Source organism: Calypte anna, chromosome 6 (genome assembly GCF_003957555.1).
Source record: "Calypte anna isolate BGI_N300 chromosome 6, bCalAnn1_v1.p, whole genome shotgun sequence".
Classification (NCBI taxonomy): Eukaryota; Metazoa; Chordata; class Aves; order Apodiformes; family Trochilidae; genus Calypte; species Calypte anna.
This window is the reverse complement of record NC_044252.1, coordinates 11,859,847-11,885,884: the sequence shown is the minus strand read 5'-3', so window position 1 is coordinate 11,885,884 and position 26,038 is coordinate 11,859,847. Positions and strand designations below refer to the sequence as shown.

The 26,038-nt window shown below is 38.2% G+C and overlaps 1 protein-coding gene across 1 annotated transcript in view; it reads left to right on the top strand.

The window, feature by feature from the left end:
• Positions 1–26,038, top strand: part of CTNNA3 (catenin alpha 3) — a 413,054-nt gene that overhangs the window by 18,833 nt on the left and 368,183 nt on the right. The window contains exons 4-5 of the mRNA XM_030453097.1: positions 4,771–4,937; positions 15,393–15,512. Coding sequence (XP_030308957.1) covers positions 4,771–4,937; positions 15,393–15,512 — 287 coding nt within the window. The remainder of the gene's footprint in view (positions 1–4,770; positions 4,938–15,392; positions 15,513–26,038) is intronic.

The following is a 26,038-nucleotide window of genomic DNA, read 5'->3' as shown; positions in this document are numbered from 1 at the left end:
AACATGCAGGATGTACCAATTTGTTTTGCCCTGGCACTGATAGTTTCAATTTCAGTTGGCTGAAGCAGAATCCTTTATTTGATGCAGCAGGTGGAGATGGTATTTGTGAGAGTAGAAGAGGTGATTATACCCAGTGACTTGCACTGTTTAATCTCTTGTTTTTAGAAGGGGTAGGTTCTGTACTCTGGTGTGACATTGTCTCCCAACCTTCTTTGGTAGTGATTCTGCTTATGTGTTGTTTCACACCTGCAGCAAATATCAGTGTAATACTTGAGGCAGCAAATACCAGTGTAAATCACGGTTTATAGGTTTTCTATTACTGGTGTAAATCATCTATTACTGGTGTAAACCCCTCTTTAGTCAATGGGCTCCCTTTGACAACTGTGTTTCTCTGGAAATGTAAATCCACCAGCCTTTAAGGGTGCAGTTCACAGGAGTGGGTGACAGCACTTGGCAGCTCTTGGCAGCAATACCTCCTTGTGGGAGGACATAAGAATGGCATAAAATTCACTGCATTCCATGTGGATTTCACACTGCTGCAGTTAAAAATAGACAGTGAGAGGAGAAAGATGTAAAAACAAATAGAACAGATTGGAATCTGACCTTGACAGGTTAGGACAGGTTAGAGAGCTGGGCAATCATCAGCCAGATGAAGTTTAACAAGGACAAGTGCTGAAGTCTGCACCTAGAATAGAGTAATCCTGGTGGCAAGTACAGACTGGGGAATGCGTGGCTGGAGAACAGCATGGGAAAGAGGGACCTGGGAGTCCTTGTTGATGGCAAACTAAATATGAGCCAGGAGTGTACCCTGGCAGCCAGAGAGGCCAACCACGTTCTGAGGTGCATCAAGCACAACATCACCAGCCAGGGAAGGGAGGTGATGTCCCACTCTGCTCTGCACTGCTAAAGCCTCACCTTGAGTGTAGGTTTGCCCACTGTGGTTTGGGCACCACAGTACAGAAAAGACATCAAGCTATTGCAGAGTGTCCAAAGGAGAGCAACAAGGATGGTGAAGGGTCTGGAAGGGATGACTTATGATGAGTAGCTGTGGTCATTTGAATTGTTCAGCTTGGAGAAAAGGAGGCTGAGGAGTGACCTCATTGCAGTTTATGGCTTTCTCACAAGGGGAAGAGATGGGACTGGCACTAATTTCTTGACTCCTGTGAGCAAAGACAGGACTTGGGGAAATGGTAGGAAGCTGGATCAGGGAAGGTTTAGGTTAGATATTAGGAAAAGATTTTTCACCCAGAGAGCAGTTGAGCAATGGAACAGAGTCCCCAGGGAAGAGGTCACAGCACCAAGCCTGTCCGAGTTCAGGAAGCATTTGGATGATGCTTTCAGGCACATGGTGTGGTCCTGGGGGTGCCCTACACAAGGACAGGAGTTGGACTTGATGATTCTGATGGGTCCCTTCAAACTTGGCAGATTCTGTGATTCTATGATTCTATGAAATGCGATGCTTAGATAGAATTCAGTCAGAGAAAAAAAAATCTCTTGAAAGAAATAAAAGAAGAAAGCATAATTTTGATGGTCTTGCCTAAAAATAAAAAAACCCCTTTAGCTGTTGTCAGTGTGCTGTTGCATACTGTCTCTGGGGGGTGCTCACTGACTGCAGTTAGTGGCACTACTGCAAGTATCTGTGTAGGCAGATTGCCTGCCTTTGGCTAGCAACCCAGAAATGCATACCCTTTGTCAGCTCTTTGCCAAGAGCAAATTTGCCAACAGGCTTACAGTTGACTTGTTTTTAAGGGAAATTTCATACATGTTTTCAGATATTTTTGGTGCTGAATAAAATGCATGGATACTCTAACTTTTTCTTTAAATTACCTGTGGCTGAACTGTGTTTTTTACTTTTCCCTTTGCTCAAGCATAGGTTTTTGTATGCTTGTGCATAAGTAGTGGTGATTGGACAGTAGCAGATCAGTAGCTGATCAGCTGGTGGTAGTAACACCATTTACTTTAGAAGTCATCTATCTGTGTGAGCTGAGTACAGTCTTGGAAATACCTGCTTTTCCTTCTAGCCCGTGTGCCATCAGTGAAGGCTCTTAGTTTCCTTCCCAATTTCCTTTTTTCATGGAGAATTAGTTAGCTAATTTTTAATATTTTCCAGTGTATAAAAATTTTATTGAAGTTGATCAGAAAATTCAGAAGTTAGCAAATGGCCAGTCAAGCACTGATGATGCTAATTTTGTTGTCTTAGTAGACAAAATCTCCCTGATGCTTTAGTCATTATTTATTAAAATGAATCCCAAAAGGACCATTATGAACAGCTCTACACTCATACATCTTAGCTGCACAAAATTTTGCCTTTGTTTCATGCCTTCCTGTCTTATTGCAATATATCACATGTCAACTTCCTGGTTTTGTGCAAATACTTTTAATAATCTGACAGTTATAGTGACTGAATTAATGTTAAAGTGTACATCTTCCAAATACTTTTAGAAGTATGGTTTAAACTTGTACTGTTACAGTCTGAAAGATAGTGTGTTGAATTAAAAAATTTTAAAAACCAAAGTTTTTTCCCAAACAGGCAGGACAAACAGATGGTAGTTAAATATTGTGAAAATAAAATAGAGACAGTTCTTGTTATCCATTGACATTGCTTGAAATCACAAAAGAAATGAAAGAGCAAGGTTTTTATTTTTATGGTAGTATGTATGCACTGTACTTCCTGTGTCCACATGAAGGCACAATGAATTTACAGAATTAATATCTTAAATTCCTACTAAAACTTTTCAAATTGCTATTAATTTCTTAATCACTGTAGCAGTCACCTGAAAAATCACATCTAAAGATATGCATGCACGTAAGCAGGAAGCAGGATTTACTCTCTCCAGTTACTTCCCAGCTCCCTCCCACCCCAGGATTTCTGGGCTCAAATCAGTGCTTTGAAACTTCTAGAACAGAAAACAGTACTGATCTGAAAAGATGTTCCTGTCCATTGCAGATACAGAAATAAAAAGCTTTAAATCAATCATGCTGATTAATGTTTGGGGTTTTTTTATTTCCTGTAGTTTTATTTTTTATGTGCTCAGCTTGGAGAAACTTACCCCATTCTTTATTACATAGACTTAGGTATTTAAATAGTGTTAGAAAGAATATTGCATAATAAAGGATTTAACTGTGGAGCAATATAGATTTTTTTAAAAGCCATATTTTTCTTCACTGTTGCATCTAAAATCCAGAACATGCTTAAGGCAGTTGTCAGGAGAGGGCTGGCTTTATGAATATGAGCTCTTTTAATAGCTACACTTACTAATTATGTTTCATAACTTTAGCATGACCAATGCTATTAATTTTTGTGCTTTTCAATCCATCTTTGGTTTGCAAGCTGATATAAAGAGTTTAATGGATTGAACATCTATTTTAGCAGTTTGTGCTCATGTGACTGGAGTTTTCCAGTGCTATTCTGTGTAGAGTGAGTTCTCTCAGGCTGGTGTAATCACTGGCAAATGTCCTCAGGTCATATTAGACTTAATAAATAGACTTAATTTCAAAGTCTTTAGACTTTTAGAAATGAGCATAATGGATTTTTTTTTCTTAGAGTAAGTGTAGGTGACAGAGTGCTGGAAGTAAATTTGGGTATTTGTTGTAATTGTTAAACTTCATTTGCAAAACTTCACATTAGAGAGCAGTATATTGTCTACTGGCACAGTTATTCCATTGTAGATTTTACATATTTTCCATCAGAGTCAGACATTTGAGTGACTGAGATTTTCATTATATTTCTAATGAGAAGAACAATACTTGATTCCTTTCTGTAACCAGGAATTATTTAGTATCAGGGACAGCAAAGTACACATTAATGTAAAAAGAAGTGACTTAGGAAAGTTCAACAGAGTGCCCCTGCTTCACAGTGTACAGTTAAGAATAATGGTGTGATTTCCAAGGAAATTATTTCAGAATTAAATTAATCCAAAGAACAGAAAGGGAACATGATGCAAAATTTTGAATATCCTGCAAGATCTGCAATAGTTGACCTTCATTTCAAGGCACTAGTGAAAGGATCAGGTTGTGTTCTTCTCCATCCCTCTAATGACAGCAATGGCTGAGGAAACTAACAGGAAAAGTCAGCAGGTTAATTCCTGGTGTCATTGACCATGGAGCAGAATATGCATCAGAATCTGCTGGCAAGAGACGGGGTACCCATATCTCAGTGTGGGAAAAGATTCTTCTCACAGGAATTAGCAGCCCTCATTGAGAGGACTTTAAACTGGAATTGAAGGGGGGAGGGCATAAAACCAGGGTCACCAGAGATGAGCCTAAGGATGGCCTTCAGTCTGGCATCCTACTTGAGGTGAGAAATGCTGATAATACAGGAGGACAAGAAAACACAGGGCTCACTAATAGGTTAGTAGCCATGAAAGTGTCTGGGAATGATCAAATACCAAAACTAATTGCCTGACTCCCTCTCTGAAATGCTTGTAGACCAGTGTGTGGAGTATGAGGAATAAACAGGAGGAGTTGGAGATCTGTGTTAGGTTGCATGGCTGAGATGTAATTGCAGTGAGTGAAATGTGGTGGGACAGATCCCATGACTGGAATGCTGGCATGGGTGGCTCTGCACTATTTAGGAAGGACAGACCAAGAAGGTGAGGCAGTGGTGTTGTTCTTTATGTGTGAGAGCAACTGGAATGTACTGAGCTCCATCCGGGGGAAAAGGTAGAAGGGGTGGAAAGCTTGTGGATAAGAATTAAGGGTCATGCAAATGGGGGTGAAACTGTTGTGGGTGTCTACTATAAAGCACCAATTTATGTCTTCATTTTGCAGGTCAAGCCTTAAAGGTATCAGCAGAGGCATTTACCAGTGATCCCTGTTATCTGCCTAAGAGGGAGGCTGTTGTCAAAGCAGCACGATCGCTGCTCACAGTTGTCACAAGGCTTCTAATCCTGGCAGACATGGTGGATGTGGCATACTTGTTGGAGCATTTAACTGTGGTGAGTAGAATTTGTCTTAACTCAGGCTCCCTCTAGCCAGAGAAGTGTCTGCTAAAGGTTCTTTCTGCACTGGAAATTCTTTTTATACTTGGGAATCACAGATTTTATAACACCTTGGCAATTGGTAAAAGTATAGATTCTAGATGAGATTTGTACAACATAAAAAAATAAATCTCCTACTACTAAGCATATTGGGAAGGTGAAAGCAAATGGCTATCTGTACAATGTTGACAAAGTTTTAAAAATTGTGGAGTAGAAAGTATTCTCTGAAAGCCACTTAATTTCTTCACTCAAGGGAATAATGTGTTTTGGAAACATGTACTGTAATAGTGCTATGTTTGGGTCATCTTTTTTCCACCTGGGTTTCTTCATACAAAGAGAAGTGGCTTAATTCTTCTCTTCCCATGTAAAATTAACCAGTGGTTGTGCCACGATTGCTGAATTAGGCAAAATGTCCATACTTCTGTTGTTTGACATCAGAATACTTTTCTGTCTTCATATATTCAGGTTCTTTTAATGTCAGCCATACTGTCCCATGTGAGCAGGCTTCCTTCCTTTTTTTGTGTGATTTTAATGTTGTCTGACCACAAAATTGTGTTTACCATGTTTCTCCTCTGGCTGCTTACTCCATTCAGTCTGGTGAGTGTCTCTGCTGGGAAAAGCAAGGAATTATTCTATTTTTTTTTTTTTTTCTCACCCAACACCTAGAAGCAGTGTGTGGCAGACTGGTAAAATTGAAAGTTCTATTGACTTAATGTTTTGGGACAGTGGTGAATAATCAGTGCCACCACTAATAATACTTCATGCCCCCAGAGGACCTACTCACTTAAAGGGGACCATTTTGAAGCAAGTTCAGTTTGGTGATGACAGACAAATGAAAATTTGTCTCCCAGTCAGAGTAGGAACAGTACTTCATAATAAAACAGTGTTTGGCTTTCAGTGCTGTGTTTGAAACATCTAACACTGACAAATGTTGGAGATACAGTACACACTAAATGGGCACTGACTTGCAGAAGCTTCTGCGTTGTTGTATGTGTGAAAATTGTCAGCTGTAGGAGGATGGGTCTATGCCTTTTGTATTGATTTTCATTGGACTGGAGGAAAGCAAATGTCACTCTAAAAAAAGAAAGAAAGAAGGAAGATCCAGGAAACTACAGACCAGTCTGCCTCACCATTGTCTCTGAAAAGGTTATGGAACAGCTCATTCTGGAGATATCCCTAAGCAGATGGAAGAAAATAAAGTTACCAGGAGTAGCCAGCATGGATTCACCAAGGGGAAATCATGTTTGACTAATGTGATAGCCTTCTGTGATGATGGGACTGAATGGGTAGATGCAGGGAGAGCAGTGTATGTTTTACCTTGACCTTAGCAAGGCTTTTGACACTGTCTCCCAAAACAGCCTTATGGGCAAGCTCAGAAAGTGTGGGTTAGAAGAGTGGAGAGTGGGATGGGTTGAGAACTGGTTAAACAACAGAACTCAGAGAGTTGTGATCAGAGATGCAGAGTCCAGTTGGAGACGTGTGACTAGTGGTGTTCCCCAGGGATTGGTTCTGTGTCCAGTCTTATTCAGCTTCTTCATCAATGTCCCCCTGAGTGAGGTGACAGAATGTATCCTCAGGAAATTTGCTGATGATACAAAACTGGGAGGACTGGCTGATGCACCAGAAGGCTGTGTGGCCATTCAGTGAGTTCTGGAGCTGAGCAAGGGAGAACCTAATGAGGTTCAACAAGAATAAATGTAGAGTTCTGCACCTGGGGAGGAGAAACACCATGCACCAATACTGACTAGGGCCTCACGTGCTGGAAAGCAGCTCCATGGAGAAGGACCTCGGAGTATTGGTATACAGTGTTGTCCATGGGACAGCAATGTACCCTTGGGGCTGAGAAGGCCGATGGTATCCTGAGGTGCTTTAAGAGGAGTGTGTCCAGCAGGTCAAGGGACAAGACACAAGGGTGTGTCCTCTACTTTGTGAGACCACATCTGGAATATTGTGTCCAGTTCTGGGCTCCCAAGAGGGAAAAGGACATACTAGAAAGTCAAATGGAGGACAAGGATGATCAGGGAACTGAACATTTGTCTTATGAGGAAAGGCTGAGAGACCTGAAGCTGTTTAGTCTGGAGCAGAGAAGGATGAGAAGGGATCTTATTACAAATATCTGAAGGGTGGATGGTAAGAAGAGTGAGCCAGTCTCTTTTCAGTGGTGCCATGTGATAGGACAAGGGGATATGGAGACAAACTGGAACACAGGAAGTTCCACCTCAACATGAGGAGAACCTTTTTACTATAAGGTTGACAGAGCACTTAAACAGACTACCCAGAGAGATCGTGGAGTCTCCTTCTGTAGGGACGTGTCTGGACGTGTTTCTGTGAGACCTGCCCTAGGTGATCCTGTTTTGGGAGGGGGATTGGACTCGGTGATCTCCAGAGGTCTCTTCCAATCCCTACAATTCTATGATTCTATGGTTGGTAGCCTATTACATTTTTACATACATATTTTCATAATCCTCAGTGCACCCTTCTAAAATGCTTTCACTATGTTTTCACTATGTTTTCCATGAGACAATTCAAATTGGGTAGTTTCCAGAGTTTCAGTATTTCTAAACAACTGTATAATTTACTTTGTGATTTCCATTTGAAAATGAAAACAACGATGATAAAAGTATCATTCAGGGAAAACTCTTAATTAAGTTACCTTCTTCTTCCATATTTTAACTTCTATTAGAAGTGAGAACTTTTTTCAATTAACTCAGAATTAATCAGTGGCATAACACTCACCAAAATGCCTATGTAAAAAGACTCAGAAGAAGGTGGTATATTTTCCATATTTATTGAGTCTCTGCTCTGGCTGTTGAACTTACCAATACTGGTACTAGCTGTAGTGGTGTCTTTTTATCTAAACATGTTATCTAAGCACCTAATTAAGAAATAGCTTAGAAGATAATTTCAGCATATGCTACTGAACAACTTTAAGGTTGTAACAGTTTTTCGACACGACTGAGTCACATGTAAAGGCAATTAAATATTTTCATGAGTCCCAACTTTTCTCCTTTTGAAGTTCTAAACTTTAATTATTATAATTTACAACTCCCTTAGGAATTCACTTTCTCTTCAATGTGGATTTGCTTCAACACAAAGACATTGTATTCACAGTGGCTGCAGCATAGAAAGTAGACCTTGTCTTTGCTGTATCAGCTTTAATATTTTCAATGTCTGCAAGTTCACAGCACTTGAACATCAACTCTTTTAAAAAGTCATTGCCAGCCATATCTACCATACTAAGTGTATCAAGAAAAAAGCTACCTCCTTCCAGTTTATGTAGTCTATACAGAGTATTGCTTTCTGTACATTTTGCCTAGACTTTAAACGGTTTTTGACTTCTATTTAATAAAATCTGCTTATAAACCACACTATAATGCTGAAAATAACAAATATTTTTGTCACAAAAATATTGAAATGAAACTTTTAAACTTGGAATTACAAGTCAGGCTATTTGGAAGAATTTGATAAACCTAGCAAATGTCCAAACCAAATGTCCAAAGACACACCTTTGTGAATGCAAGAGTAGCTTTTTTTGAAATTTCACTAATAAAGTGGAGATAATTTTGGTTATTTTATTAATTCTATACAATCTTCACTGAGAAAAGTGTGTATCAAATAATGCATTTTAGAAGCCCAATCCTTAGTGATTGATTGTATTCTGTATGATTCTGTACACTTCTAGTCATTTGTGGAATATTCAGCCTTATAAGGGGCATAATGATGCCATGGTAGAAACAGCAAGCTCATTTTAGAGTTGACTGCTTATTTAAACCATTGGGGTTTTTGTTTTGTTCTGGTTTTCTTTGTTTTTTTCTTTCTTTTTTTTAAAAAAAACAACAAACAGGGCAGATTTTAAATAAATAGCTGTCTGTATCTAAGTTTCCATACTTCCTTTAGAGTTTGAAGTCTCTAATCATAAAATTGAGTTGTGAAAAATGTAGTCAGACAAAGGGCTATCTCCTGTGTTACACTCTGATTCAGAGCTGTATTACCAGCCTCATTCATTGCGGTTAGTTACGCTCAATATTATTTAAGTGAATTAACAGACTAATGGAATTACTTGAATTTATTGATCAGAGGAGAACAGCAAGAAGGTAAAAAGTTCTGAGAATTTCATTCAAAGCGTGCTGGCAGTCTGTCTCTAATCTATTTCAGATCATGCTGAGCCAACATGTTTTATCTGCCTTTTTTCCTCTTGTCGTGCTGGTAGATTTACTATTTAAGTCTTCATATTTTTCATGAATGCCTGAGACAGTGATCTTTAGAAAATGCTTGCTTAGAGTTATTTAAACCTCTTAACAAGAAAGAAAAATATGAGAATGGCTACAGATAAGAAGCAACTTGTGAACTTGGGCCCAGTGTGCATAATGCTTTCTGTTCCTCTCTTGCCTGCAAAGTATTCATCAGCATTAAACATGTTTTGAGCAGAAGAAAACCATTATTGTTATGTAAAAGAAGAGAGGCAAGTCATCTCAGTCTTACCTGTATTTCAGATGTAGGTATTTGATTTAGCTTGAATAACTCTGCTTAAACTAGAATTTGACTTGCTCCCTGCACTGCCTTCTGACTGTTTCAGTATTGTGATATACTGCACTAAAAATTAAAAAATGGAAAAAGGGCAAAAGAGAATGCAGGCCACCCTGGGGATGCAAGGCCAAGTTATGAAACTGAAAAATATCAGAATCTGTAGTGTGAGCTTGTGTCAAGCCCACCTGTGCCTGATTAGGGCGGGCCCCCACTGTGCATGAGCAGGACCAGGGGCCCAATAAAAGGTGAGGCCTGAGACACGGACAGAGCTCTGTCCTGAGCTAGCCAGCAGAGAGGTCAGTTGCTCTTGGAGCAACAGCACCGATCTGGGCTAGTCAACTCTGAGAGCCATAGGCTTAGAGCATTGCTTGTGAGTCTCTGCTGGAACACCTGGTTGGACCTTGAAGCACCGTTCCCTAAGAGAGGTTCGTCTTGCTACAGAATCTTCCCATCTTCCCTTTGGTGGCCATGGGTCACTCTCCTGGCAAGAGAAATCTCTGAAAATGAGGGGTGCTAAGAAGATTACAAGAAGTTTTGGGAGAGGATTTGGCTTCTCCTTTGGTTCATACTCACATTTATATTTGTCATCAACCAGCAGAAATGGATTCTTGCTGCCAGTCTAAGGTCTGGATATGCCATGTGGGTTGCAGTTTGTAATCAGGGCTACAGCATTTAATGTTGCACTCTGCAAATTCTGTGGCAGGCTGCAGTGTGCAATAAATGGCAGAGGAAAAGCAGCTCCTAAAGGATTACATTTAAGTGTAGGACTTCTCAAAGTGAGCATCTTTTTCAGTGCAGGAGAAACCTGGATCCACTTCTGTTCTTGCTATAGTGGCCTCTTGATTGCTGCTTTGTAATTGCCTAATGGCTCTGGATTTACAACCCCTAGGGCTTCCCTTGGAACAGCCATATTCCTAATGACTCCCTCCTAACAAGCTGTTGCTAAGAGACAGACTTCCCAGTCACTGGAGTTCTGTTGATATAATATCTGCTTTTGGTTTTAGCATGGGAATAACTGAAAAAAAAAAAAAAAAAAGAGCATTACCCTTTCCTTGCTGGTCAGAAAAATGTCTTTGAAGGGACTTTAAGTGGCCAGCTTTGGGTATTACTGTTTTTTAAAGTGAGCAGGCATGAAGGCTTCTGGATGTGTTTTACCAGAGCACAGGAAAACAAAATGGAGCATAGTGGCTGTATTTCCAAGAGAAAAACAGTTGCTGGGTTAAAAACACGCTTAAAACATTTGAAAACCAATCCAGTACTTGCTTCTCTGCAGTGTAGAACTTTCCCTTCAGTCTTTTTTATTTGGTACCTCTAAGCAGATTTGTGTCTGCTATAGACTCTTCAGTGCTGACTTTGTCTTGAAAACTTCTCTTTGCTGTCATATTAGAGACGAGGTGTGTGTCATCTCTCAGGAATTTCTGTTTCTCAGGAGTTTCCTCTCTGCTGTCTTTCACTGCTTTGTGTCCAACACAGTGTCCCTTCTGGCAGGGCAGGTAATACACAGCCTTCCTACCTACTGCTCAGCACTCACCTTTTTAATTGAATTACGGATCACAATAGCAATGGAAAATCATGCCCACCTACAGCAACAGGAGGGAACTGGTTACCTTACAGCTCCTGCCTGGGAGGGAGAAAGTTTTGACATCTCTTGGAAAACTGCATGAAAGGTGGGTAGACAGACATGGGAAGGGAGGATATAAACTTTTTCTTACTATGAATTAAGAGAAAGAATTAAGATAAATATTCTGAAATCTGCTAAAAATTATTTTGGACAACAATGGCATCTGTATTTCTGAGATTATAAGATACAATATAAGCAGGAACTTTTTCAGTTACACAAACCAGCAGAAAATAGTGATAAAAGCACATTTATCTAGACTTAGTCCTAAGCTTTATACAAACTGTTTGCACACCCCTGGTATAAAAGGAGGAGTGAAAGATGGGAAAGAAGTAGGGCTTATTTTGAATGGATAAGGCTTTCTTTAAATAAGATGGTGGGTTTTTTGTTTTTTGTTTTTTTTCTTAGTTCAACATACATAGAAGAAAAGATTTATATACCAAATTTTCATAAAAATAAATAATTGCAAAGCTGTGAGATCAATTAGAAAATGAAGTTTTAAGCATAAAGCTTGGGGATGTTTATGATGCAAAGGTAGTTTGTAGCACAGATTAACAGGGAATGCATGAAGTTGCCACTTTGAGAAACCTGCATTATGTCTGGCAAAGCTGGAAAATTATCCTGACAAAGTTGTAAGATGGCATATTAGAAATGCAGACAACTATTTTAAATATTATTTGGTTCTGTAAATGCCTGCGTGCTCCAATCAGTGAGTAGGACTCCATTGCAGTAGACTCTCTTTGAACAAAGCAGGAAAAAAGAGCATGCTAAATTGTTTCCTGCTGAGTGGTTCTTACTGTGTTTTACTTCTACAGCAATACTTGCTTGACATTGAAGTGCAGTGCTTATAGGAGAAGTGATGCTCTGAAGTTTCCTTCTATGAGCACTGCTCTCAGAAGGTGTATGGTAGGATGGTGAAATAATCTTGGAAAATAAGTTTCTCTTGGCAGATTATTTATCAGTAGTTTAATAATGAAGTCAGTGTAAGGTAGAGTGGCTTTCTGTTGAACGGTTACTTGTATCTCAAGCATGCACAGATTATTCTGATCTAGAGAAATTGGTTTTATGACTTGCTCTGGCTTTGGAAGGCAAAAATGAGAAAGTGCATGCAAAGCAAACAGTGTTTGCTTTATTATCAAAAGGCATGACTTCAGATCTCCTTAAATGAGAGCAATATAATCTGATACCTTCTGAACTGAAAAAGCTGTGTGACCTACTCTCCATAAACCTCTCCAGAGAGGGATGTTGTCCATTCCATTAAATGCATAATACTGGGAGAGCAACTGTTTTCTCATAAGTCTGTGTGATCACTAATAGGAGTTTGAAAGTTTTTGATTTTTTTTCAATGATATCTCCTGGTGATTTAAAACAGTACATATAGGATGATGCAGTCTTTTAAAGAAGCAGTATGTTATTAGACCAGGAAGTTATTTTTTCATGGGTGGCTTCCTTATGTCAGAATGGAAATAATATTTTCTTGTCATCCTTAATTCAACTTGTTCCTAATCTATATGAAAATAAAGAGAAATGTTTCACAAGTGGTTAAGTAGTTCAGTTCTTTTTTGCTGCACAGTGGAAGATGATACTGAAAGATGCATACTCTCACTTTTGCAGCTCTAGACAAACTAGAAAGGAGCCATTTCTCCTTATTATTGAATAACAGATTAGGGCCAATGCTGCAAAAAGCCAAATACGAACCAAATACACACAAAGAAACCAAGTATAGGATGTGCAGCAAAACATTTGATTACTTATGACTTAGCTAGACTCCCAGCCAATGACATTAAATGTATGTGACTTGTCAAATAGCACCATTCACAAATGAAGAAGCAATATCTGCTGCCTCCCACACCTCTTTGTATTTATATGGAGACTGTAAGATTATTACCAGGAATAAGATATTCTGCTACATATTTCATGATGTCTTCTCCTGCATCTCTGAATTATAAGCAATGAAATTCTTTGCACTGCATTAATATGATCTCATTTTTTTGTGTCTTGGCCTCCTATTTGGCTGACAATAATTTTCATGGCCCATATTGAGATTACCAGGCTTATCAAGGGAATCCCATTTAACATGGAAAGAATTTTGTTCACCTAAGGTATTCTTGTGTCCTTTAAGAATGTGGCTTATACCAAGTCTAGACTAGGATGCTTCAGATCCAGATTAAATACTGACTTGAACTAAGACCTCAGACCAAAGAATCTCCAAATTTCTAGTATGGAAGCCATTTCCTTGGGATTCCATAAAGGATCCTATGAAGTGCAACTACAAAATTACATTCTTGAAATGTAATAATTAAACTGGACTCTAAAAATCGTGCAGCAGCTACCTTTAATATTATTACTTATTCCACAAAAACTCATGTCTGTTTGCTTGTAACAGCTAAACAAGGAAGCAACAGTGAACAATACCCTTAGCCTTTTACAGGTAGATGCAGAGCTAAGCTACAACATGAGACTTTAAGTTTTTTATTACACTGGATAAATTAATTTGAATGAAGATCAAAAATCTTAAATTTTAGCGTAAGTGTCAAAATCTTAGTATGATTTCCTGTTGAAACATTGTGCAACTACTCTGTTTATGCCTCTGCCTCTTCTCTTAGGACTCCTTCCCTTATTTCCATTACATAGGACAGAAAAGCAGAAGTTCCATTTCTTTGTAGCAACAAATCCTAAAAAAAGGTGGAAGATAATTAAGTCAAACAGAAAAGAACACCGGTCTTGAGGTTTTGTCTTAGGTTTGGGTTCTGTCACCCATGGTGTTACAGAATTCAGAGAAGTATACTTGGGCTGAAAAAGCTGTATTCGGTTCTTTGCTAGCAAGCATTTCAAATACAATTGGAAAATCTCCACTTCTAGTGGTGCTGAATAAAAGAAATTAGAAATAAACGCTGCCTTAACTTGCTTCTTGGTTACCAGAACAGAAAGATAAATAAAGGCTGCAATGTGGCAAATTGCTAACTTGCCTGAAGATTTCAGGATGTATCTCTCTGTTGTAAATCATCAGCTGAAATCCACTGCAGCTGCTTATTATCCCCAGAGAGGAATTGCCTGGTGGCTCTTCAACAACTTATACAGTTCAGGCTTGATCTCAGTCAGATGCCCATAGAATGATTCTCACTGTGGAGCAGTCTCTGGCCACAGCCAGCACTAGCTGTCAATTCTGAGGAACTGAAGATGAGTGGAGATTTTTTCCCCTCATATACTCTTGTGGTTTGCTTTTCCAATTCAATTACTGCAGTTATACCAAAGGTATGGAGAAATGATTACTGTAGTTACTACTGAAGTGCCTGGTTTTCCAGAACTAACTGAAAAGTGGGACATTTATTTTTGTCTTTTTCCTCATTCCCTTCAGTACCGCGTTACCACCACATGCAATTTTTCAGTAAATAAAGAGTCTATAACTTAGCTAGCTAAGTCAATGTTTTGGATGGATGTAGAAGACATGACACTTCCTGATTGTCCAGTTCTTCAGTGTAAATAAATGTTTGTAGACTTGTTTTTGGTGGTAATCAAGCATGCTTGTGAGTTGAAGAAGAATATTTATGGTGAGGAAACAGTCAGAGAAGTCCTGGAGGTAGCAAGTGAGCTGTAGCACAAATCCTCACCTTTTTGTTACAGTTCTCTACATCTGGGTTGGTATTGTTCATCTCTGAAAAATACCAGTACTATTATAACAATAATATTTGAATGAAAAAAGTTTTAAAATTTAAGAGCTAGATCTGTAATGAAGTATAATACATGTTGTCATAGCTTTTGTACAGAATGTAAGTACAGTGCCCAAGGTGAGGATCCAGCCTTGCAAATTGCTCCTAAGTAAACTGACTTGATAAGGAGTGCCCTGTTATAAATAAGATCTATTGTTATGCTAGATAGAATGAGGAGTTCATGGCCTGTATGAAGTTGCATATGTTTTTATTATTTGTAAAAAAAATAAATCAGAAGTGTGGGAACATCCCCTATCCTGTAACATTGCACAAAGGTTGCATTTTAGATAGTATTATATTATTGATTGCTAGTGTTTTGTCTTATGCAAGTCTAACCTGTTAAGTAGGAGGGTTTCATTTAATTAAATGGGGCTAAATTTAAACTAAGTGGGGCTAAATAAAATTAAATAACTCTGGGACTTATTTCAAAGCAAAATTGTAGAAATGTCTAGGAAGGGTATACTTAATAACATAGTATTTAGCAGAATAAAATCCTAATACAGCAAAAAATACAGCATCAATAATGGTTTTTTTGTTTGTGTTTTTGTTTTATCACAGTTTCAAAGAACATTTGAATCTTTAAGAAATGTATCCAGTAACTCTGATCTACAGAAAACCTACCAGAAGTATCAGAAAGACCTGGAAAATCTTGATTATTTAGCATACAAACGTCAGCAGGTAATAATGTGAAAGCTTGGTAGGAAGACAGAATCCTGGGCCTAAACATGGTGGGTGGTAAAACTGATGAGTTTGATAGAATTATTGTTCTATTGGTTGGGTTTTGTCTGAATTTAATATTATCATGTAAACCAGTAGGAGGTGTGACAATTGTATTTAATGCTTGTGATGTTGAACTACCTGATTTTGATTTCTTAACAAAGACAGATGAAGAAAGTGAGACTTAAGAGACTGTTAAATTTTGCATTAACATATATTTTTATTTAAGTTAGAGGGCATAAAAGTACCATTTGGATTTAAAAATGAACTAAATCCACATAAGTTAATGGAATCAAATACTGACTGTGCAAACAAGCCAGTAGTTTTTCTCTTTAGAAATGAATTTACAAGGTTACATTACACAGAAATTTGAAGTCTATGCAGTCTTAGACTTGTGCTTGGAAGATCAAGGTTAAATCAAATTGTTAACCTATATTTAATCTTGTACTTAACTTTCTGTGACTGATGCATGACTTCTGTGAAATTGTAGCTCTCACACTAAGTCTTCACTTCTTTTTTTGTGTTCTTGGTGAATAAGGCTTTGTCTCTTTCAGAGCACACTGATTATGCTCTGACATTTTTATGTGGGAGTTTTGGTTTTTCTGAATTTTGTCACTTGGTGTCAGTGTTGTCATACACTTAATTTGCTTGAGGGTAGATCATTTACATTTGTTTATATCAGGTAATTGATTAGATAGTTAAAAATTCAGAAAGGTTTCAGGGACAGATTGTATCTAAGTACATGAATATTTGATTCTCAAGATAGGGAGGTCAGGGAGCAATTAGCTTGGGTGAGTTTTGGTGTGCTGGGAGCTGTTACTCTGGTAGCACTAGAGCAGTTCTCAGTGCCCTCTGACATGGGGCTGCCAGCAACCAAAAGACAATGTTTTAACTGGCAGCTAAAGTGAGTTTATGTTATCTGATCTCATAATTATGTCAAACATAATAAATGTCACATCTGCAAGGGCTTGGAGAGTGTATCCGAGCCAGAGAAGTGTGAATTCTATAATTAGTTCTCAGGCTATCAGCACGTTCTTACTGGGAGTAGCTTTCTCTAGTCTGAATTCTCACTGTTGACCATAAAATTTCTTGTTGTTTCAAGCGATACATGTCTGGTTCTCTAGCAGACTCTGAATATGCTTTAATAACATATTTCATCTCACCTTGAGCAGAGCATCTTTTTTCCTGTTTCCAGATCTTTACTATCTTTCCCACCTCAATACTTTTCTCAAGCCATTTGGAGAATCTGGATATCCTTTTTAATATCAGGCATGTGTGTATCTCTCTGTGCTTTTTCTGGTCTATATTTACCTATATTGGCAGAAGATTTTGTGTTGGGAGTTACTAAAGGTGTATTAGGTGTAAAATCACTTTCTACTTTCAGTGACAGAACAGAATATGGTTTGTTCTGTCTTCTGTGATTGATTTTTTCTAAACTGTTAGCACAGTATTGAGAAAATAAACTAGCCAAAAGCTAAAATTAAGAAAAACCAACCCCCAAACCAAAAATAAATAAGGGACACCAGAGGTGTTCTCTGTGTCTTAGTTAATTTGCATTGCGCACCCAATCAGAAGATTTATGGTTTTCTTGAGGAGTATGTTGCCTGGTTTTCACACCGAGATTTTAATCTCAATAAATCTTGCTTGGAGAGTCTGAAGATTTGAAAAGCTATCTTATCTATTTATCATAGAAAATGCTTTGAATTGTGTCCTGCTTTGGAAAGAAAACGAACTCTGTGAAAAGATCAAGAGTTGGTTTGGTTACTGTTCAAAAAAAAAATAGAAGGCGGCTGAAGCTGTTCTGACCTCGTGACACTTGCATCTGTGTCTGGGGAGCATGCACATTTAATTGATAACAATTTATATTCTGTATTTTTAGATTAAGGGTATATTCATAGCCCCACTGGCAAAATGTTGAGTCACCACCACCTGTTTGGAGAAAAACAAATGTATACAATAAGAGTATAAATCCATTGATGGTAAAATGCTGAGGAAGTTGGGGTTGCTCGGCCTGGACAAGAGGAGGCTCCAAGGTGACCTTTCCACCAGCTTTCCAGTATCTGAAGGAGGCCCACAAGAATCAGAATCAGAATTGGCTGGGTTGGAAGGGACCTCAGAGATCATCAAGTCCAACTCTTGATCCACTACTGCTGCAGTTACTAGAACACGGCACTAAGTGCCACATCCAGTCTCTTTTTAAATATCTCCAGGGATGGAGAATCCGCTACTTCCCTGGGCAGCCCATTCCAATGCTTGATCACCCTCTTGGTAAAGAAATTCTTTCTAATGTCCAACCTAAACCTCCCCCGGCACAACTTAAGACCGTGCCCTCTTGTCTTGCTGAGAGTTGCCTGGCAAAAGAGACCAACCCCCACCTGGCTACACCCTCCTTTCAGGGAGTTGTAGAGAGTGATGAGGTCTCCCCTGAGCCTCCTCTTCTCCAGGCTGAACACCCCCAACTCCCTCAGCCTCTCCTCACAGGATCTGTGCTTGAGTCCCTTCACCAGCCTGGTTGCCCTCCTTTGGACTCGCTCCAGGACCTCAATCTCCTTCCTAAACTGAGAGGCCCAGAACTGGACACAGTACTCGAGGTGTGGCCTCACCAGTGTTGAGTACAGGGGCAGAATCACTTCCTTGGACCTGCTGGCCACACTGTTCCTGATACAGGCCAGGATGCCACTTGCCTTCTTGGCCACCTGTGCACAAGACAGCAGGGTAGGACTTTTTGCACAGGTGTGTAGCGAGAGGACAAGGGGCAGTGGTTTAAAACTTGAAAAGGGTAGATTTAGGCTAGACAAAGGAAAAAAATTTCTGTGAGGGTGGTGAGACACTGGCACAGTTTGCCCAAGGGAGTTGCGGCTGCCCCCACACTGAAAGTGTTCAAGGCCAGGTTGGATGAGGCCTTGAGCAACCTGGTCTAGTGGGAGGTGTCCCTATCTATGGCAGGAGGGTTGGGATTAGGTCATCTTCAAGGTCCCTTCCAGCTATTCTATGATTCTATGAAAGTGTTTTATGTAATAAAAGTAAATCATATTACATTCAAAGCAATATTCCTACCCGCTTAGTTTTGCTTCATGTCTGTCATTTTTTAGACATGAGACATGAAGAGCAATATAGCAATGTAATTCTTTAGTGTTGAAGTTGACAGGTCAGATGGGAAATTAAACCTGTGTTTCTAAAGGATGTTTAAAATGACCCACAGTGACTCTGACTTACAAATACAGACCTAATTTCTATGAGTGGTAGAAGTATGCAAGAGGATCCACATTTGGGAGGATGGTTTATATTAGGTTGTTTTTAACTGGCAGTTTTCAGGATGGGATAGGTCTTGAGTTGCCAGATAGCTAGCAGATTGCTAACAGAAATATCTCCATAAAATGGGAAGTCAAGGATTCAGCTCTGGCTTTCATTACCAAAAATCTTGAAGTTGTTAGCATATGTTGGTCAAATGTCCCAGAGTTGGAAGCTCTTGGAGTTGTAAGCTTTAATGTTGCAAATCTGAACTGTGTGGATTGTGGTTAAGAAGCTTAAATGGTGCTCTTCACCATTCTTCTGTGTCCCAAACACAATATGGAGTATTGAATTGCATCCATCAGCCAGGTCTAGGTACTGTTGCTGTCTGTGATGAACTTCCATCATACTCAAGTCTTCTAAATATATTACTGCAGATATATTATGTCAGTATTTCCTTTGTACTGTTAGTGGAACATATACATCCTTCTCTACAGACCTGCCATACTTTTCCAACAGAGATGGCTTATTAGCCAAGTTAGTTGGAAGTATGGTTGACTCAGGACAGATGAAGATAAAATAAAAAAAAAAACATTGATAGTTAACAGTGGAATATAGGCCAACCCCTTGCAAATGTTGATAAATGATGCAGGTAAAGAAAGGCACAGAATCTGCTGACATTCAGGTTGTGGATGCTTGGTTGGCCAAGCTACATGCTGGAAGTGCTGGCTACTGCAGACCCACCCACAGTCCTTTCATTTTTCCCATTCTGGCATTTCTGTGACACCCTGCATAGAGATGCTTCACTGTGGTAAACTGACTTAAGATTGATTGCTTTTTAATGATCTCATTATTTTGTTACTCAGTTGCTCACTTAGCACTCTTTCTCCCCCATTGAGATGAATGTCCCTTCATCAGTCTAACTTGTGGTGACCCAATCTTTCTGCATGATTCTAGGGTTACATTGCACCCACTAGAGAAATTTGTTCAGGTTGAGAATAACAGTTTATAAAGAGTCTGCCATTTTGAAGCCTTTCAGGAAATAGCTGTCTCCAAGAAATGTACCCTTTCTTTTCCAGGAAATTCCTTTGAATTAAAGCAAGCTTTTAATTTTCTTGATACTGACTTTCATCTCTGAAACTTAACTAAAAAAAAAAAAAATCTCTATACCACAGAGACTATTAAATCTATTGTCTTCCTCTGTGACTTATAGAACTGTTTCCAATAAGAGTTAAGTAAGCTTCACATAAAAAGATTGTTTTGTAGCAACCTAAATACTAACACAACTGCATTATCAGTATTTACAGGGGAAATGACATAGGACAAATTGTAAAGCACTTTGGGCAAAGAGGAGACTTAGTAATAGATCTCAATGCTTTTTTTGGGATACTGTAGTTGGTGCATGCTTCTTTTTTTCTTATATGGGACCTTGTTACTTTTGAAGGCAGGTCCATGCCTTGTTCACCTGGAACAGTACTGGTTTAAGGCCATTCATTTGAATGATCTTACTGTAAGGTTATTTCAGGAATGTTGGGTAATAACTACATTAAAAATGGATTATAATCAAATTCAGTGGTATTTAGCACCTGTCAAATTGAAAAAATATTGCTACTGCTGCTGTTCTCAGTGTCAACAGTGCCTTTAGGCATTGCCTGTGGCAGTGCTGGCTGGAACTCAAAGACACTGAAGTTTTTGCCTAGATGTCTCCAGCAATGAGGTGATCTAACAGCTGACAACAGAACTTTAACATATAAACACCCAGAAAAGCAGTATCCTCTTGTGAAGTTATATTACTTTAAAGTTTACTTATTTGATTTTGATTGTATGTCCTCAAGGTATGTTAAAGGACAGAATTTATGTGAAAACATTTTGATTATTGCATTTTAAAATCTTTTAAGATTGCTTCCTGATGATTGCTATATTTAGAAATGTTTTAAGAAGTTCTGTTAGCAACTGAAAGAATTAAGGGCTGTATCAGAGGCGTTTATGGACCTCACAGTAATTTACTTTGCTTATGGGTGCCCTTAATATGTTTTACTTCAGAACATCCCATTGTTATCAGTACTTCTGTTGTCTTCATGATCACACCAGTCAAATTTACATTTAAAAAATTCCAGATTTTGGATTGAAGACTTGCTTCTACAATCATATGGCATTTCTCTTTTTAGAGTGGAATAAGAGGATTGATTGCTTTGCTTTTTAATATGCCATTGTGTTGAGTGTGAGACTTGTTTGCTCTGCTCCAGAAACTGGAGCCAAGTTTTGAGAAGAGATTACCACCTATCAACTGGCAGAATTATTGTGTGACAAACACTTTCAAAAGTATGCTAAAAAATGAGGGAGTTCAGAGTAGAGGTGAATTCTTTGTTGTCAAGAAAACAAACACTATGATGGAAAACTTAAGGAGCTCAGTCATCATAACTTACATGGAAAAGGTTAAAGCTTAGAAATATTACAGATAGAGGTACTTAACTAGATCTATATTCTAGTACACAGAAGTATGTCCAGACCCAATGGATGGAAGTAAAAAACTTCAAACCAGAAAGCAAATGAATGTTTTTGACAATTAACTATTGAGATGATTTAGTTAAGATGTATAGTACCTTAATCCCTGTTTACAGCCTTCATATCCATAATCCCTGCCTTTCTGAAAGATGTGCAGTAACTGAGATGGAAATTAAAAGACAGGAGTTACTAAAGGAATTTTTAAGGCTTCTGATATTCAATGGATTTGAATAAGAATTCATAATTTTTTTCTAGACTTAAGAATGACATTGCTTCTGTTTGTGTATTTGAGAGTAAAGGCTGAATTATGTCTTCTGAACTGCCACCCTGGATTAATGGGGTTGTTTACTTTTGTATTTACCACTCTGCCTTTGCCTGTTCATCTGCAGGGTTGGATGGTGAAGAGTTCTTGTCTTGTGAAAGCCTAGCACTTCAGTTTAAAGTAGTATTAAGGCCATGTAGGCATTTGATTCCCATATGGAAATTAAAGCAGGACAGGCAAAGGCAGAGTGTTTGACAAAGTGACCACTTGCCCTTATTTCAATGCTGATTGCTCTGGCTTAAATAATTAGAGTTCCTCACACTTGCAAGGAAGACACAAATAGAAAGCATTTGATACTGGGGAATAACTGGGTGGGACAGATACAGCACTCAAAAGTAGAATGTGTGATTTAGCTGAGAGTAAAGGTGAAATAATGAAAAAAAATCTGTGCTACAGAGCCTAGATTTCCTGAAATTGCAGTAATTTACTATGTCATTTCTGATCCAGGTAACTGCTGTAATTAGTTGGATTATTTATTAAAAAGTTATGTTTGGGTACTTTTATTTTTTAAGAGTATTGTGCTGATTTGTTGCCCTGAGAGTCAGCTCAGGTTTGGGAAACACATCTGAGCTGTGCATACATCAAGTTTATATGATGTATTTTCTGATTAATGCAAACTCTTCTGAATAGAGTATTGCTTTTTTAGTTAAATTGTGTATTGAGCAAGTAATCAAGGATCATAAATGATCCACATTGCAGGGAAATTCTTTTATACTGTCCTGTGTGCTTCCAATAAATACTTTTTCTCCAGGGTCTCTGTCACAAGCAGTATCAGTATCAGGAGATCTGTATAACCAAGGGGGGCTGTGGTGACCATTTTGAGAACTACCATCTTAGGTCACCCACCTTCCATTTGGTTTTATTGACTTCAATATTCAGTTTCTGTGTTCTGTGGTGATTTTATTTGTACTGGTTTAAATCTGAATCAGTTTCAGGAACTTAATGGTGTCAGAAACACTGATGTAGCTAAGCTCAGAATCCATTCTAATTGGACGAGAGCAATTTCAGTGAATTAAATGTTTTAAAACTAAATTGCTTGAGTCTTACTTTGAGGCCTGGCTTTTTTTTTGCTACCAGCACATGATTCATGTGAATTGCACTCAGAATGAACATTCAGAAGACAGAGCAGTGTTACTATTACTGTATCACTCACTTGGAGGTAATAGAAAAACTTTAAAATATTGACTTACTTTGGTAGCATGGATAGACTTCTTCCAGAGATATTTTCTATGCAGAGAGTATTATGAGGGGGTGTGTGTGTTTTGTTTGTTTTTTTCAGAGTAACAGTGGTTTTAATTTTATTTCCTTCCTGAATTATTCTGTATTCAGAAGAGATACAAAGCTTTCTACCTTTTTGAAGAGCTGAAATAATAATAGAATCAAGAGGGCTCTACAATAATGCCCCATATTTAAATACTCCTGGCTAGAATAAAAATTCTACAGTTTGTTCCACGAGATATCAAGCAATCTCTGTTTTTCTTTTTTCTTTTTTTTTTTTTTCCCCTCTTGTTATTTTATTTAGTCTTCCTTTTCCAGAAATAATGTTCCTGCTGAAATTTCTTGTGGTAATTTCCATTAATTATACTTAGTCCTGTTGCTGGGGAAGAATTTATCAGCAGTAAGCTTGGAAGCTTTCCATGGGCTGATGTAAACTTAACCAGGACACAGCTGTGAGTACCACCTATCTGCTTTGCAAATCAGTATGAACTTCATTAATTATATCCTGAACTTTTGGATCAGATAATAACCTACTAAAAAATGAAATAAAGTATTCTGTATATTCAGGAGTGATTAAGAGTGGGCTTAGCATCCAGGGAAAAAAGTGGACTTGATAGGTGAGTCTCAGTTGCTGTGTTTGTTCTGTTATCTTTAACTCTTTCCTGATACACAGGAAAAGTAAAATTAGTGAACCCTGCAAGAGTTTTCCAATAAAATGCCACTGATACAAATGTTAAAAAAAATATCTCTGTATGGTCATAGAGGCAGAAATCTTGTACTTTGAAATGTTGTGAACTGCTCATGGATATAAGGGAACTCAATAATATTGTCAGTGAATCAAAGAGATGAGGGGAAAGTAAATGATGAATTGGAAGTACAAAGAGAAGAAAAAGTACAACCTCAAACTTGATCATAATTCTTGTTTGTGATTGTTTCTCCTTCTAATTATTCTGTCCAAGAAATTTGGTCTGATCTTCCACAGGATCAGATCATACTTGTTTCATATATGTGTGAAGAATCACAAAAACTGATGGGATTGCTTGTTGGAGACATTTGGATATAAATCCTTTCATGTTTTGCAAAACTCCTGTTAGGATAGAAAAGGAGGAGGAAAAAGAAGGAGGAAAAGAAGCATCAGGAATATGGAAGAGAAAGGATCAGAGGTATCCTTCCTTCTTTAAGTGCTATTTTGGAGCAACTCAAAGTGTGCCTGTGGATACGAATGTTTATATGGGTTTTCTTTCGTTGTCAGTAAGAGCATTAGAAGTAGAAAGATCTAAAAATAAGCATAAATGTCACCAGAGAACTCATCAGCTTTCAACCTTAATGCTCAGTGGGGGACAGCCTCTTGGGAACTAAGGTCATACCTGATGCCCTTGTGCATCAGAACCGTGGAAGGCCAGTGACTGGAGGCTGTGCAGGTCTTAAGAGCTGCTCCTGCTGTGCATAGGAAAGTGGGGAATATTTTTTTCTCCATCATGTCTTTTTAAATGCCTTTTTCTACTTCTATTAAAGCGAAAATTATACAACTTTCATTATCTTTCAGCAATTTTCCCTTTTTTGCTAAATGATGTCATTCTACCTAAAGAGCAAAATAAAGAATGTTGGCTGTTCTTACTGGAGCATGGAACTTCTAATTGGGGGTTGAGTGCAGTATAACTTGTCTCAGAACCAGTCATGAAAGGTCAAAACCTTTTATGTTCAAAAAGTTATCAGTCTCATTAGGCATTAATTAGGATTCCTGTGGTTCAAACCATGACTCTGGGAGTTATCCATTAATGTACCTTAGCATGGAGAGAGAAGTAGCTGAGGATTATTTGAAGAATCATGGAATAATTTAGGTTGGAAAACACCCTTAAGATCATGACGTGCAACTGTTAACCTGACACTGCCAAGCCCACCATTAAACCATGTCCCTAAGCTCCATGTCAAGTTGTGTGTGTCTTGGGCAGTGTCATCTTTCATTGCTCTGATTTTACTGGATTAAAAAGTATTTTATCAATGGAGATTTTACATGATATATGTAAGAATCAATATGTAGTTTGTCTTAAGCAGTCAGCCCAGTTCAGGTTGAATGTTTAACTGTTTGTGTCAAGATATAGCTAAGCTATCCCAGGGCAATTTAAGACATTAAATAAGGATGAAAATAACAGAGGCAATTATTTGAGAATGGAAATTTCTGTGATTGTGGCAATCTACTAATTGTACAGAAACAAAACCTGTTCTTTCCAGTCTGGTCAGTCTTAAAAGAAAAAAAGAAAAAGAAAAATTTCTAAAAACAAAATAAACCCACTAAATACAGTTGAAATATACATGATGAATTCAACATGCAAACTTCTTTTAAGAGAAAGCTGCCCTGTAAGTTGATATGCTATAATGTTTGTCAGATTCTTATGACTAGAAATTGATCATGAACTCATCAGGAATTACTTCCAGAAAATAAAATTGCTAAGCTCTTCTTCACAGACCTAGTTCCACTGTTTATGCCAGACAATTTTGAACCTGGAGGTCTGCCAGGAAACAAGGTCCCATCAATTTGAAGCTTTCTCCCTTCTCTTTGGAAACCATATCCTCTTTTATCATGTTTAGGTAACAAGCATGGGATAATGATCCTGACATAACATATGCATTGCACAATGCCAAAAGTATCCAGTGCTTAAAATACCCTGACTCTTCAAAAATTTCACTACAGTGCTCGGGACTAAGAATGTGAAACGTCTGTGGACCTGCCAGTTGTCTGGGTTTTTCTAGTCTTGCCTTGGCCTTGGGGAATAATTTTTCACACAGTGCTCTTTTTTAAAAAGCTAGGAAAGTCTTGATTTTGGGGTACTTCCTTTTGTTTCCCATTAAAAAGCAAAATATGATTTTTTTTTATCTTGAGGCACCCTTTTTTTTCTCACCCAAAGTATCCCCTTTCCAATTCTCTCTCATATCTTTATGTTGGTTATATCTAAGTGGTTGGTTTATAAGGAAGAAGAAGAATAATATTAAAATATTTAAGCAAAATTAACTAGGCCCTACACATAGAGGCCTCTGCTAATGAGGTGCTAAACTTAGTTACAGAGATCACAGATGGCAGGAGGAGCAGCAGGACATGGTACAGAATGTGGCATGCTCAGAGACAGTATACACTCACTCCAAGCAAAGCACCAGTACTTCCCTTCACTTCAAATAGATTTTACTCAGTTCTATCCTTAGATATATATGTGCA